The sequence below is a fragment of the Crocodylus porosus genome, unplaced genomic scaffold (genome assembly GCF_001723895.1).
Source record: "Crocodylus porosus isolate Cpor-Errol unplaced genomic scaffold, CroPor_comp1, whole genome shotgun sequence".
In the NCBI taxonomy this organism is placed as follows: Eukaryota; Metazoa; Chordata; order Crocodylia; family Crocodylidae; genus Crocodylus; species Crocodylus porosus.
The window spans coordinates 8,655,342-8,671,203 of NW_017728949.1; the positions used below are offsets into that span (position 1 = coordinate 8,655,342).

Here is a 15,862-nt window from a genome sequence, read left to right on the forward strand (position 1 = left end):
CATGGACATGCTGAATAGATATGACACAAAGAGCATGGGAACCGGTGCCTCCTGATACCTGGGGGCACCAGCAGTCGATTGCTGACCAGGGGGTGGGGGGCCCCCCAGCAGTCAATCAGTGCTGCCAGTGGAAGTGCCAGCAGCAAAACCAGAAGTGCTGGTGGCAAACCTGGAAGGAAGTGCCCCTGGCGCTTCTCTCGATGCCCCCACAGTCTCGACACGGGGCACCGGCTATTGCTTCCCACTCCCCGGCTGGCAAGGGCCAATCTCAGGGGGGGCACGTGCCCACCTTACACATCACCTGTGACACAGAGGCTTCTGGAGCAAGTTAATTAACATGCTTCAGCAGACTCCTTTAATTGATTAATTGATTCTGCTTCAATGCATGCTCATTAGCACATATTGGAGCAGATGTCCAGCACATGTACAGGTGCTGTTAGGTTCCAATATGATCTTAATCCATGTGTGAGAAATCCTTGGTTGTGTCCCAAGAATAGTGCATTGTAGGGCATCCTCACAAAGCCAGAGGTGCACTTTGGGACAGTCAGATCTCTGCCATTTGACATTTCTAGATATTTCCCTTGCTGAGTATTCTCAAAGTTATCAGTGTCACTAAGCAGGAGTCACAAATACATTTTTAAATGAATGGGACTTACTTTGTGGGTTTGTCAGAAGGTCTTTTGGAAGTAGGCGCCCCTCTAGGGATTTTACCATACTCTACATTCAATCTGTGTTTAGAGAAAATGGATGAGTATGTAATCGAATATTGGTATACTAACCTCCTTTGCCCAAGAAGTTAGCTAATATTCAAGGGCTTGCAGGGATGTTTCTTTCAGGAAGTATTTCTTTTGTGCAATGCTGTTTATCCACAAAAGTCTTGTTTTCTGATCACAGCAGAAACAAACAGCATCAAGAAGTTTCCTTGCTTGGTGTTTCCCAGTGTGTCTGTACTGTCAGTTCCGTACTCAAGACACTCTCCATTTCTGCTTTCTCTCACAACTGTTTCTCTCACATTTTTTTCTGCATCTTACATATCCACACTCAAACATAGCTGCAACTAATCCCCTAGGCCCTGTGTTTGGCATTAGTCCCAGGAAAACCCCTTAGGCCAAATTGTTTAGATCTGGTCTTAAACTACAATTTTTTTCTGGCACATACCTATGTCACATAGCGTTGTGAAAAGATCAAATATCCCTTTCCCCTGGGCAACACAGCTATACCACCAAAGCACCTTCCTTTGTATTGTCATGCATGGGATCTCTGATAGGGGATTCAACCAACATAATATACCGGCAGCATCTATGGTAGGGGTAGCTTCATAATGTAGATAAGCCAATAGTACTGATTAGGTTGTGCCATATAATCTAGAGTCTTGGGTAGTAGCTTTCCATGATTTTCAGTTGTCATCACGTAAGGGGGGATTTAATTGTGATTCCTGTTTAATTGCTCTGAAAAGGGGGGCTTAGTGTATATGTCAGCTTTAAGGTCTGTGACTATCTGTAGAGCAGAGACCTCATTACAGTCATTAACTCCGTCCATCAAAATACATTCAGTATTTTCATTATCCCATTCAGATACGTTAAACCAAACTAGAGCTGGATTTGAGAGTGTGTCAATGTATGTTAGATAAGATGCAATTAGGGAATTTATTTGAGAGGAATATGATTGTTATTTAAGGGAAATTCTTGCTAAAATCATAGGCTTCTGTGGTTGGAGAGGGGTATGAGGGCTTACTCTATTTGTGCATTTCTGTGGTACACATTCTGCTGCAGGATCTTGAGAGCTGCAGGTTGCGTTTGGACCCTGAGATGGACCGGCACCGATATGAGAGGAAGATCAGCTTTGCTGGGGTTCTTGATGAAAATGAAGACTCTAAAGATTCTCTGCACAGCAGCAGCCACACCCTCAAATCTGACACTGGCTGTGAAGAGAAGAAAGGTTTGTCAGCACGAAAAAAAAAGCTTCCATATTCTCAGGGCTTGTTATGTGGCGCTGGATTTTATGTCTCCATTTCCATAGACTGTGTTAAAAAGCAGGAAGCCATAGAGCCACATGCCTTGAATCATTTCTGAGCTGCCTCCAATGTCTGATGTGCTAAATGTGAAAAGCAAAGATTTCTAAGTTTACAGACTACTGCTGTTACCAGAACCAAATGGGGGAAATAACAAGATTTCTTGCAGTTTTCAGTTAGAAGTGTCAGTGTTTGTTCGGTTTTTTTTGGTGCTGTGATATAATTCATCCATGTAGGAAAACTACACATGCTAAGATTGGGGCCTTTTTGTAAAAACCTCTTCAAGCTTGGAGTGCATGGCATTTAACTGAATCAGTAGTTTAACACCTGATCTTTTGAATTCTTTGCTACCACATGAAAAACGCATAACTATGTGGCTTTTGATGGCTAGCGGGTTAATGTTACCAACAGAATGTATACTGTACAAGCAAACCTCAAGCGCACTGTGTTTGCTGACAGCAGCAGAATGTTTTCCATTTTAAAACCATCTCATGCAAAACTTCATACTATCTGATAGTACAAGTGTTGCAATACAATACGCAGTCAGCAGTTAATATGTGCAATTAGAGGCTAAATCTTCTAAACAGTTAGCTGTGACTTTCCAGTTGACTCTCTAAGCTATGATTTATAGCTTAGAACATTTGCAAAATGAATTCTTTAAAAGTTGTATAACAGCTGCATAACAGCCATATAAAGATGCAGACTTTATAAGAAGTAGATTTTAAAAAAACATGTGTTACTGGAATGGAATCTATGGCATGATTCCATAAGGAATTATACTGTATACTGAAGCAGGTAGTCCAGGGATATCTTCAATAAGGTCTTGTTTTTGCAGTCCACAGAAATTCCCAGTAACTGTAAAGAGCTTTGTAACAGATCCACATTAACTTTATATTGATGATTAAGGCACGATTCTACCTACAAGTAAATATATTCATATAGGAAGTGTTTCTAAGACTCAGGGTGTATATAACTGCTTCTAAAATTATCCGTGGAATGTGACAGTGACTGCTTTGATAGCAGTTTCCCATCAAGCTGCAAAGAGTCATCCTAAAGATAGCATGCACAAACTAATTTTTATCTTGGTCCATATATCAGGCACTGGAAGTAATATGGTCAGAAAATGACATTCCCCAAAAAGTTGGCATAAGAAATCCCTAATATGGAGTTGGATAAAATGATTTTTAAAAAAGGTTTCCACACTAACTGCTGTAACCAGGGGCAGAACCAGACAGGGTGTGTTGGTATGGTTGCACCCCACTTTCAGACCATGCTGTGGGAGCAGCCAGGGAGCTTTTTTAAGTCCCTGAAGTAGGTAAGAACCCCTGCACCTTTCTCCTCTATGGCCATTGGCACATCCCCTCCCTTCCCATTTTCCCTGCTGATGGCAACAGTGATCAGCTTCCTTCTCTCTGCCCAATGCCCCAGGTGTTTCCCACCAGCTGGGCGGCAGGTGCAAGGAAGGGGAACCTGTCTGCTGCCACTGCTGCTGCCATTGTCCTCAGCTAACCTAGATCCCAGCATGGCCCAGCTGGAGTGAGACAGGAGTGACTCTGAAGCTCCCTTTGCCCTCAGGTCACCTGAGGGCAGCGGAGACAACAATAGCAACAAGTGAGCATAGAACAGAGGAATGTGATGGGCATGCAGCTGAGCATGGAGCAGAAGAAAGGGTGGAGCTGAGAGCAGAGCAGGGAGGTTTCTTACTTGCCTCAATGACTTTAAAAAAGTTCCTAGATGCTGCCCCTGCAACACGGTTGTAAAGGGGGGTGCAGAAGTTTTCAGCACCAGTTGTGGCACCTGCGAACCTCTTTCCAAAATCCTGGATCTGCCCATGGCTGCAGATCTTCTAAGATTAGGAGATAACATTGGAATGGGAGACCTTCTAGGAATAGGAAATGGTGGCGCTAGGTCAGTACATGCACCATTTTCTCTTAGTACTAAAGTAGATTTGCCCTAGCATGGGACTTTGCAGACTTTTTAGACAAAGTAAAATTCAGCTTTTTTTTCAAGAGTAGCAGTGTTAACTCCAGTACCTTTTCCACATACCAGTTTGTTCTGCCTATCTAAATTCTGTCTCCTGTGTCAGTACACATACTCTTCTTCATTTCTTGTCCTAAGCTGTTGTGTGGTTTTGCTGGAATTTAGCAGTTATAAAACTGCACATTATTTAATGGTGGGAAAAGTAATTCCAACATAAAGAGTGAGTTTTAGTTTACAAGTTAGCAAAGTACTTGGACTTACTTTGGACTGAAATATGCTAAATAAATGCAAGATGTTGTCATGTTTCTTTTTTAAAAAATGGAAATAAAAAGACGCTGCTGTTTCCTTTGGCCACAGCTTACTCCATTGGGAGTTTATCTGGGCCAGAATATAGCAGATGCAAAGCATCTTTTTTTTTCTTCAATCTGTAATTACCTACCTAAAATTTATTGTGTGACTGTAACTCAATCTTTCTCACCTACAGTGACAAGGACAGGCTTCTTTACCCCAAACTCTTTGACCAATTACTAATTCATTCCTTTCCTTTCATCTCCTTTTGAATGGTAAATACTTCGCTTTCATTGGTCAACCCAAGTGTATCTTAACAACTATGCCAAAGCTACAATTTTACTATCCCTAACCTGCTACAGGTAGGTGCAACATATAGATATGCCAATGTAGATGAGAATTTAGCCCCTGGAAGCACTTATGTGCTAATTGTGTGCTGCAGGCTACATGGAAGTATGGCTAAGTGCAGCAAAGCATCTGTGCATTTTAGGAGATCTAATCAGCCCTGCTAAGGTTCATCTGAACAGAATCTAGCCAGCTCTTCTCATGGAGTTTTAGTCTCAGCTTGGTCACTGAAAGACAGATTCTCAAGTCACTCAGAAGTGAATTATCCAGCTGACTAATAAGCAGTGCTGAATAACTCCAAAAAGGAGACTTGTCCAGCTCTGCCCAACCAATAGGATTTTGCAACAAAAATGGACTTGTGGGTGGAGATAGGACAGTATAAAACTGAAATAATAGAGGGATTCTTATGTATGACTCATAAATCCAAGTATACTTAACATTCATATATTTTTCTTGCATATGGTATACAAAAAAGGCATACACTGTTCTAGTCTCTATAGAGTGCCATACATGATCACTTTTTGGTACTCTATGAATAGACCTACAGTACGATGACTGAGTGTTGCAACATTTGAACTCATATATCTCCATGTATTGCCTTTGAAGCAAGAGAAGAATGAAGTACAAATGATCAGTGCTTTGAACATTGAACCATTTCATGTTGTGCTCATCAAAAATGCAAAGTGTCAATGGATGTTTTGAATGCCTGAAAGCTGCTCACTTGTCTGAAGGAGAGGAACTACATGCTCTGTTTCCTTAAAAGCATTCTAATGATGAAGAGTAACAGGCAAAGACATGGATTTATGCAAATCTAACTTCAAAGAAACCATGTGTGCTGCTAACCTGGCGAAGCAGGCTGCCTATCTGCAGTCACATATGCTTTGTGAATGAAATAAGATGATCCTACTGCAGGAGAAGAGCTGGGTTTGCAGACCCTTGGCCAGCAGAAGCATAGGTTTTTCAGAGAAGCCTTGTCTATGCTTGGGATTCAACCACTGGTCACCAGCACGTGGGGTATCTGCTCCCATGTAAACCCCATCCATGGGCAAAAAAGATCATGATTTACACCAGCAGAGTTTATTCCAGCTTCAAGCAGGAGTTAAGCAGTGTGAACCACTGCTTTTCTTGCCTACAGCTGGGGTTTCCATCAGTGCAGCTAACTCCATTTTCTGGAAGTCAGGGGTTGATGCGGGCCTAATCTCAAGTATAGAAAAGGCTAGACCTGATGTGACATGTCTCCAGGAAAGAAGGTTCTGAGCACAATTTTGTAAAGCATCCCGTACTGGCTGACTGATAGAACTGCATTGGCGGTGGCTTTGGAGGGAGCCTCTTGCCCATCTTCCTTGACAGAAGTAAAGGTGCTGCAATACAGTCTGGCAAGAAGGGGAAGGGAGGGAGGGCGGGTTAGGATTTCTTTTCATAAAATGGGGAAAAATTAAGGGGAAAAAAGTCCTCTTTTATTCTTTCAATACAGTTCCCAGCAGGAAGATCAGGATAGGAGGCTCCCGCTTGCTCCAGATTAAAGGAACCCGCAGTTTCCGGGTGAAGAAGGGGGGTTCCCTATCCAGCATTCGCCGGGCCGGCAGCCTAAAGAGCACCAAGTTATCACGGCAGGACTCAGAGTCTGAGAATGAGGAGCTGCAGCTGTCCCACAGCAGGGACACTGTCACTGACATAGGTAACTTAGATGAGTTGGGCTCAAAGGGAGCGGGGCGACTAGGCAGCATCCAAATTCTGAAATGATACAGCAGGGTTAGCAACAATAAATAAACACCAAGGGTGCAGTAGATTAAAAAAAAGCCACCAATTCTTAGAGTATAGCCAGGGGTCTTTTCCTCTTCACAGACTGTATGATTTAACCAGGAAGGACAGAGTATAGATCCTGCCATTGGTGCCCTGGAAAGTAAATGCTGTCCCACACAAAAGTTGTCAGTTCAAATCTCATTGTTAAGACCTGAACCCTTAAACTTCTGGTATTGACCAGACTGCCAGCCAAATGTGTCTTGTACATAGGAGGACATATATATAAACAAACCATATGATATTATACGTATATAGGATATTTTATATATCTTAATTTATTATCCATAGTAATAATTGTTATATAAAATATTATATATATATATGCTGACATGCACAATTTATATATTATATATCATATGATATTGTAGACATATATGTCATATGAGTCTAGCATATTCTCTATAGGCGTATATGTAAAATAAAAAAAGAATATTACATTTTATATATAATGTCCTCTGGCTTCAAAAATCCAGTTCCTTTTCTTGTGAGTGTCAAATTTTGTGCCGTGTCTTAAGAGATCTCCATCACAATGGGCACAAAATGGCATCCTTGGTAAGGATGTCAGCAGACAAGGCAAAAATGGATAGATGTCAAGACTGAACTAATCTTCCAATTGTAGAGGTCCTTTTGATGTTTTCAGCATTGCCTCTGCTGTACCTCTCCGGTGGATAGCTATGGGAGCAAGAGCTCCCAGTCTGGATGCCTTTTCAAGTAGTAAATTTACTTTAAAAGGACAAAGAGCTAACCTCAGTTAAGCCATGGCTATTCCTTAATAGCATTAATAATAAAATGTCTTCAGAAGGCACAAATTATTCTTCAAAATATGAATGTTATAGATGTAAAGCTATTACTTTAAATTTCAGCAAAATAGATCTCAGGAGAAACTATTAGAATACTGTTAGACTAGTAAGCCAGTGGAGTAGACAGCCCAGGGAAATTGTGGAATCTCCTTCACTGGAGATCTTTAAGAGGAGACTGGATAAGCATTGGTGAGGGATGATTTAGTAGAAACATTCCTAGACTCAAACAGGGGATTGGACCAGATGATCCTTGAGGTCCCTTTAAGCCCTATGATTTTATGAAGGAAAAGCCTTAGGCAGTTAAATAGCAGCAAGATACACTAGGATGAGGCCAGTTACCAACCAGAGAGCTTTCTCCCCTTCCCCCACCCCTGCAATTCATTAGCATTAGTGTGCAGACTAGAGTTAGGATTTTTTTCCCCTTTCATCCCCGTGTACATTAGTAACTTCTGTGGGCACTTAACAATGATATTGTCCATTGGTAGTAGCAGCAATAGGCTGTGATGCCATTTCAGGTTGGATCTTTGTTAATGTTTTTAATCACAGAGCCCAGACAATGCAGATCATTGAATCAACAATTTGCAGCATCTTAATGATGCAAGGAATTTGTTTCCATTGTTTTTACTCCCTCCCATCTCCCAAAAAAGGGAACAGTATTTATCACTGGCTAGATGGTGAATTAACAGTGACTGTGAATGGTGCTTGTAAATGCCAGGCCAGCTGCTGGCAGGGGGCAAAGGGGGATCTGAATTCAGTCTCACTAGCGCAACTATGTGCGCGCTGATTGGTCTTGGCAAGTCTGGCCTGGCTTACAAGTGCTTTCCCTAAACTAAGCACATAGGTAGCTGTGAAAACAACCACCTCTTGGGTATTTTTCTTTTGAAGAAGGGAGCCCTTGGAGTGCAAGTGAGCCTAGCATTGAGCCCGAGGTGCTGAGCAGCACAGGCACAGAGGAGAATTACCATCGGAACATGTCCTGGCTGCATGTAAGTACAGGTCTTTTGCAATCTTCCCAGATTTCACATTTTCAGTGGCAAAAAGGAATGATAATGATGATGCACTATGAGTAACCTGTTCCAAACCCCATGCTCACTTAATTGTGGAATTAGGCTTTTAACATTCTGTACCTGGAGCCATTAGAGAGACATTGTTCCTCATCTGTAAATGGAGAAAGTACTTCACTTTACTGTCCGTTTGTCTTGTTTGTTTAGATCAGTCAGCCAGAGCACTGCAGCCTGTGGGTTCCCTTGTGATCCTTTCAGGGGTGCCACAAGATGCGATGCACTCTCTTTTAGGCATGGAAGCATGATTCACAAGATAAAAACAGAGATTTAAAATAGGAATCAACAGTATTAAATACATTCTGACCCACTGTGGGTTTTCTGAGTTCTGGCAGAAGAAAAATGGCTCTATGTAATGGCTCTAGTAAAAAAAAAAGTGAAAACTAAGAGCCGGCACTTTCTGAGGGGTGCCTCAAGTCTAATGAGGTTGAGAACTATTTCATAGGTTCTAAGAACAGTGTTGTTATCCCCATTTTACAGATCAGAACTCAAGGCACCAAAAGGCTAAGTGACTTGCCTACAGTCACACACTGAACCTGTGGCAGAACATGGACATGAAAACTGGTTGCGAAAATCCCAGAATGTACCCAGCCAGTGGACCATACTTCCTCAGCAAAAATATCAGCAAAAAGCTGACACTTTTAACAGTGCAGACAGAAGTGACTTTTGAAAAAATTTCAGTGAAATGGGCTTGGAAACCTTTCACAAAAAGACATATCTACAGCCCCTGTGGGACCCCTGAGCTGGAATACTTGCTGCAGCTGCATAAAGCCATGACTCTCCATCTAGAACATGCTACCAGAGGTAAAAGTTGGCTTTAGAGGAGTTGGAGGGGGAGAGGGACAGTGGAGGGGACTCCCCACTTTTCCCTCTTCCCCATTGCTGAGACTGCAACAGTCCAGCTCCAATCCCCTCTACCTCTCCACTCCCCCGACACAGAAGCAGGGAGGTAGAATGGACTGGGACTGGGGAGCTTGGCATGAGCAGCAGCTCCCAACCTCTTAATGCAGGAGGTACTGGTACCAGGAAGTGGAATCCAGAAACTCACAATCTGGCATGCTGTCACTCAGCCTGCAGAGGCTCCACCCTACTCTGCCTCCCTCCCCCATCGAGTGAGAGAGAGCAGAGCAGAGTTCTGTGGGATTTTGGAGTCCCTACATAAGCAACAGGAAGTAAAATGCTTCAGAATGGTACCTCATTTCAAAGGGTCCTATTTTGAAGCACTTCAGCTTCTTTGAGAACATTTCAAAGGGCCTGTATGTTTGTGCAGCTGGCCCTTTGAAGCGTTCCCGAGGCTTTTGAAATGTTTCAATCGTTACTTCTGTCCACAGCCTTGAACAAGTCTCTCAAGTCCCAGGCTCCCAACACCCTGAACAATGGGGCATCCTTTCTCTCTCTCCAGTCACTACTGTAATACTAATAGTAAATAACATTATAATAAATAATAATAAAGCTCATACTCACTTTGAAAATGTTCTCTGACTTCTCTGAGGACTTGTATTTAGGAAATAGAGAGTGCAGCTACAAAAAGAAGACTGGATCACAAGTAGCTGAACAGTAATGCAGTCAAAGTTATGGTGCATTCACTTGTTTAGGAGGTTGCAGATTCACAAATGTAAAACCTAAATTGGAGGGGAGGTTAAGGCTATTTTGATCACTCTGCCTGCCTGGTACTTAGCATGCATAAGAAAGCCTGGAGGAGTCTGATGATCATCTGCTGCAACTGATGCCATGCAGAGGCCAACATCACTAATAATCAGGAGACATTTTTGCTCTGTTGAATAATAATAAGGTGAATAAAACCCCAGGCTATCTGAGCAAAGGAAAAACAGCTTTATATAATAAATGCCTCAGAAGGGATGGCAATTTCAGTCTCTCTTGTATACCTGTTAGTATTTATTTTCCCCACTGTCCAAGATTTTCATATATGATCAGTTTCTGACAAACTTGCTTTGTTGTATTAGCCCTGGAGACACTGTGTGTCCCTTGTAGCTGCAGATAATGATGATGCCAGGGTAACAAGTAGGAAAATCAGGTGCAGGGGTGAACAAGCAGTTGAGAGGGGCAGTGAGCAAGAGGCGGCCTATTTTCACAGGCTAGTTTAGGCTCCAGTAGCAGTCCAGTGGCAGTGGCATGAAGCTCAGTATAGGCTAAATACCCAAATATTTACTCAGATTCTAAGGAAGGTTTTGTAGCCTGGCTGACATCCATGCTGCTGCAGGCCCACACTACTTCCAGTACTCATGGGTCACATCCAGACGAGTGCGGACATTTGGTTCCCCAGGGACAAGTAGCAGCAGCATACCCTGCACCGCAGCTACTTGTCCCCAGGGAACACCCGTGCCACATTCACTTTGGCACATGGCAAGTTACCCTGGCAGTGGTACGAGGGGCTGTGGCCACCACTGCGTTTGCCCCAGCAGCCTTACCTGGGGTCCTGGGGGCCTCCCAGGGCTGCAGCAGCGGCAATCCTGCCTGGCAGAGCCTAGCCGGCAGCTGTAGCACAGCTCCTGGAAGCCCGGCTCCACTTTTCAGCAGTGTGCACTGCCTATGCATGCACTGCTCTGGGTTTTTTTCCACAGTTTATTTTTACTCCTGGATACCCCAGGGTACAAAAAACCCATGGAAAAAAAACAAAAACGGAACAGCGCATATATGGGCAGCATGCCCTCGCAACATGGAAAACACCTGACTGTGCGGTATGTGACACTGCGGATGTGTTTGCGGTGCCACATGCCGCACAGCCATGCTCATATGGATGCACCCATGATGGCTAGTTTAAAACCAGCTGCAGTTACAGCAGCCATATCTTTAGATGTCACAGGAGAAAGGGATGGGATCTATTCCCACTTCAGAAATGACTGGTGCCCTAATACTCACAGAAATTGAGTGGAGCAGTATCTAATGATGGTCAAATAACTGCTAACCCCTGGCTCTTGCTTGAAGTTCTAGGATACAAGAGTCTTTACATGAAATGAAGGGAGCCCTATTCTTCTTGGATCTTCTTTTGCCACAAATCTAAATGCATGTCTGCACTGAATTCACAACACTGCAAACCAGCTAGCTCAGGTGTTACTATCATCCTAAAAGCAGGAGCACAGACTTCAGTGTGAGCTGTAAAACCCACTTAAGCTGCAGAGTAAATTCCTATTCATTGAACTGCAGGCCGCTGTGGCTGGGCAGCTACTGACAACTGAGCTGACTAGTTTAAAGCTTAGACCCACTCAGGTGGGTCTGTATTACTAAATCAAAATGAAAACACAGACCTTTCCTAACTCATGCTTTTCTATGGGTAACTCTCCCCCTTCTTTGCCTTCCAGGTCATGATCTTATTGTGCAACCAGCAGAGTTTTATATGTACCCACATTGATTACTGCCACCCCCATTGCTATCTACACCACAGCCGCTCCTGTGCTCGGCTAGTTCGGGCCATCAAACTCCTGTACGGTGACACAGTGGACTCTCTCAGAGAAAGCAACACACTGAATAGTGTGGCAAGGGGGAAAAAACAGAAGGAGGTGAGCAAGCCAGTACATAACTAATTTGCTGCAGGGTTAACTGTAGCTTTTAATGTTAGGTTGCAAAAATTACTGTGTATCATAGAATCGTAGAAAATTAGGATTGTAAGGGACCTCAGGAGGTCATCTAATTCAATGCCCTGCTCAAAGCAGGACCATCCCCAACTATATTATCCCAACTGTATCACACATTATAGACCAGTTCAGCAGCATATGCAGATAAGTGGCTTCAGTGGTACTACTTATGTGCTTAAAGGCATATAGTTTACATAGTGTTGAGTTAGGGCCTATAACAGGTTGTTAGTTATGTTCCAGAGAAGAATGGATTGGATGCAGGTATTGTGAATACATGTGATATATATATATATATGTTTTAAATTTTCAGGTGGCAATAATAATGCCTTAACTGAAAGCAGAGGCATTTGTTAAATTCATGGCATAATCTCAGTTGGGCAAAGATTTCCTCATCCCTGTGGATAGAAAATGAATTGGCGATTGTGAATTCATAACATGTTTCCATCAAACAATAGACCTTTAATTGCCTGTCCAGTTAAGAATCTGGATATAGTTATAGGGAACAAAGCAAAGAGGAAACTAATTAAAGGGCAGTGATTGTACATTCTGGAGAACACTAACCTGCATTTATTTCCCCTGACACAAAATGCAATGCAGCAGCTACGCATTTAGGAAAGGAAACAATTATCACTTCTCACAGCAGGAAAGCCAGAGATGAGAACCTGGCAACGTGGTAGCTAAGGAGCTTAATGTGCATTCCTGGGGGCGTGTTTCATCTCAAATACTGAATTTCAATGCCATGTGATAAACTACAGTGTTTCATAATCCATCCAAGTTAAAAAGGCCAATAACAATAAAGAAAAGGTTACCAGGTGATCAGGCATTTGCACAGACCTACCTACCTCCCACAAGAATCTGTTGGGAAAGAAATGAATATATTTCTTACCTAATAAAGATATTTTATCTGTAGCTTGATAGTTATCAAACTAGTCCATCCTGCAACTCCCTTATCCATACCGTGACCATTTAGGGAGCCGCTTCCCAGCTATGTGAACTTCCTTTCACCCCCACGCACACTTCCTATGAAGTATGGTCACAGTTGGAACCTCCCCTAGAGAATTTAACACCCAGTTTTAAAACTCTCATGCATTAATTAATAAACTGCTAATGCCAGAGGAAAAAACTGAAACCACCGCAAGATATTAAGGAAATATATGCAATACTGAGATATTGAATCTATCATGGCAGTGTTTATTGTGGGAAAGTACATTTCTCATTGTTACTGCAGTACCCCATAATTGGCTTGGTACAGCTTTCAGAATGCTTTACCTTTATGACTACGTACATATAGATTCATAGGTTCATAGATGCTAGGGTCAGAAAGGACCTCAACAAATCATCGAGTCCGACTCCCTGCCCTGGGCAGGACAGAGTGTTGGGGGCAGATGACCCCAGCCAGATGCCCATCCAGCCTTTTCTTAAAGACCCCCAAGGTAGGGGAGAGCACCACCTCCCTTGGAAGCTCATTCCAAGTTCTGCCCACCCTTACTGTGAAGAAATTTTTGCTGATGTCCAGCCTAAATCTCCTGTCTGTTAGTTTGTGACCATTGTTTCTTGTTACCCCAAGAGGTGCCCTGGTGAACAGAACATCTCCGGTTCCTTGCTGCGCATCTCTTTCATTCCTAATGAATTTGTAGGCAACTACGAGATCTCCTCTCAGCCTTCTCTTGAGGAGGCTGAAGAGATCTAGTTCCCTTAGTTTTTCCTCATGGGGCCTGGCCTTGTACTTTTATTTTCTAAAGAGAGGAAAAAAAGAGTTCATGTATCAGTGCTGTTGGTAGCAAACTCCTTGTCCTTAAAGCTTTTGGAGAAGTTATGGACTCTTGATATTTAACCTTCTTAAAACACTCTCACTCTAAAATGAACCCCATTTAAACTTTTAAGAAGGCAATCTGACTGCACTTTCAGTGAACACATTCTACTTCTGACTTGCCATATTGTCGATTGCTTTGGATCTTGTATTAGGGAAATTAATGTTGAAAGCAGATTTTTAAAATATCCTTAGAACTAGAGTTAGTTACGTCATTTTGCTGCTGCTGCTGAACACAATGTCAGACCAGAAGATCTTCTGTTGTACCTTCATAGGCAAACACCACCTGATCCATAGGAACTCCACTTGAACTTCCATGACTTTGCAAACAACATGACCCACAAATCTTGAATGCCTGGTCTCCATTTTTTTCAGTGCTCAGACAAATCATGCCTAAGAACTCCATCTCTAAAGAAGAGAGTTATAGACATCAACTTGGAAGGAAAGAAGGACTCTGGAATGTTGAAATACATCAGGCATCAGGTAGTGGCTGTGCCAATGTACATGGTTCTATGCTGACTAATATCAAGTCTACCAAGACTTATTTGAGTTTGTAGTGAGACTGGAAATGCCCATGGAAACTTGGGTTTGTATATAAAGTGGAAAGAATTGGAGTGCAGGACTTATACAGCAGCCCATGGGGAGCATGACAACCCTCAGTGACATAGGAATAACCATGGAGAAAGGAGGAACAGCAGTTACCTTGACCTGGCTCAAAGGTTTTATTAAATATATGTAATTATAATCCCATTTAGTGGGAGTCTGTGCCTTTGAACATCCAAATAGGATCTATTATTAATGCCTCAGACACTGGTTTAGGGAAAGAATGTGAGAACATGTGTTTAACTACAACTTGTGAATTTGCAGCACTATGCAGTAGTTTTCTTTAACTTTTTTATTCAATTACTTCCACCTTTCATGCAAGGGAAATTTTTTTTCACAAGGTTATGGACAGTAGTAAGTTTGTGCAGGCTTTTGTGAATAATTATTGTAATGTTCATGCAGCCATCTCTGAAAACCTTTTGTTTAATTTCCTCTTGGTTCAGTCACTGAATTAGGGAGCAGAAATAATGGCACATGACATAAGTCACAAGTAGCCAATGACACAGAATTAAGGTAAATGATTTGTAAACAACATATGTAATTTGAAATATGCTTCTGCAAAGTGTTAAATGAGTTTATTAAAACCAAGGACTGTCCAGAGATATTTCATGATCCAATAAAATAGTGAAATCATTGAATAAGTTACTCACTCTCGTTAGTTTGCAAAATTCAGTTATAAAATATGGTTTTGTTTTCTGCAGGTAATGAGCCTGTCCCCAGCACCTTTGTCGCTGTTAATCAAGGCAGCTCCTATCCTCACAGAAGAAATGTATGGGGACATCCAGCCTGCTGCCTGGGAACTGCTGCTCAGTGTGGATGAGCATATGGCAGGAGCAGCAGGTAAGAAAACCCACCCCACAGATGAGTTAGCATTGCTGTCCCATAGCAGATGCTGTGGCCTTATACATCATCTTTTCCTTGGACGAGGACTTAATTAGAGGTGGTCACAAATAGCAATCAGACAGTCCTCTTTTGGGACTGTCAGTCTAATTCCAAATCCTTGGTTCCCATAAAATAACTCTGACTCAAGAGCTTACATTAGTTAAAGAAATTTAAAGCAGAGATCAAAATGCATTGTTTGCCCACGTCTTCTCCCCACAAAAAATGCATCACAAAATGTGACAACAGAGCAGCATTTCAAAATGAGACAGATGATCCAGTTGGTGAAAGAATGGTATGTAACCCTGGCAGGATACAGTGGTCAGTGAGTAAAAAACAGCACACCACATATCTGTACGTTAATGCAAGGTTCCTTAGCAAGAAAATAGAAGAACTAGAGCTCGTGCTGCAAGATATGGAAGACAGAAGAAATATGGTGGAACAATACTCATGGCTGCAGCTGAATGGCATTGACAAGTTTGAACTGCTCAGGAAAGAAAGAAACAAAAGGAAAAGCTGTTGGTACATTAATGAGGTAATAGACTGAAAATAAAAGGAGTATCACAGGCAAAACATGGTGTTTGAAGTGAATGATTTTGGGGAAGTAAAGTAGCAGAGGTTCTGTTGGGGTGGTGCTATAAACCCCCATATCAGATTTGGAAGTAGATAGAAATCCCTGAAATGTTCTC

At 42.3% G+C, this 15,862-nt stretch overlaps 1 protein-coding gene across 2 annotated transcripts in view; it reads left to right on the forward strand.

The window, feature by feature from the left end:
- UNC80 (unc-80 homolog, NALCN activator) overlaps window positions 1-15,862 on the forward strand; it is a 195,195-nt gene that overhangs the window by 94,940 nt on the left and 84,393 nt on the right. For both annotated transcript variants that reach the window (XM_019553643.1, XM_019553642.1), the window contains exons 26-31: window positions 1,773-1,938; window positions 6,099-6,302; window positions 8,113-8,213; window positions 11,609-11,806; window positions 14,067-14,174; window positions 14,996-15,134. In XM_019553643.1, the coding sequence (XP_019409188.1) occupies window positions 1,773-1,938; window positions 6,099-6,302; window positions 8,113-8,213; window positions 11,609-11,806; window positions 14,067-14,174; window positions 14,996-15,134 (916 nt within the window). The remainder of the gene's footprint in view (window positions 1-1,772; window positions 1,939-6,098; window positions 6,303-8,112; window positions 8,214-11,608; window positions 11,807-14,066; window positions 14,175-14,995; window positions 15,135-15,862) is intronic.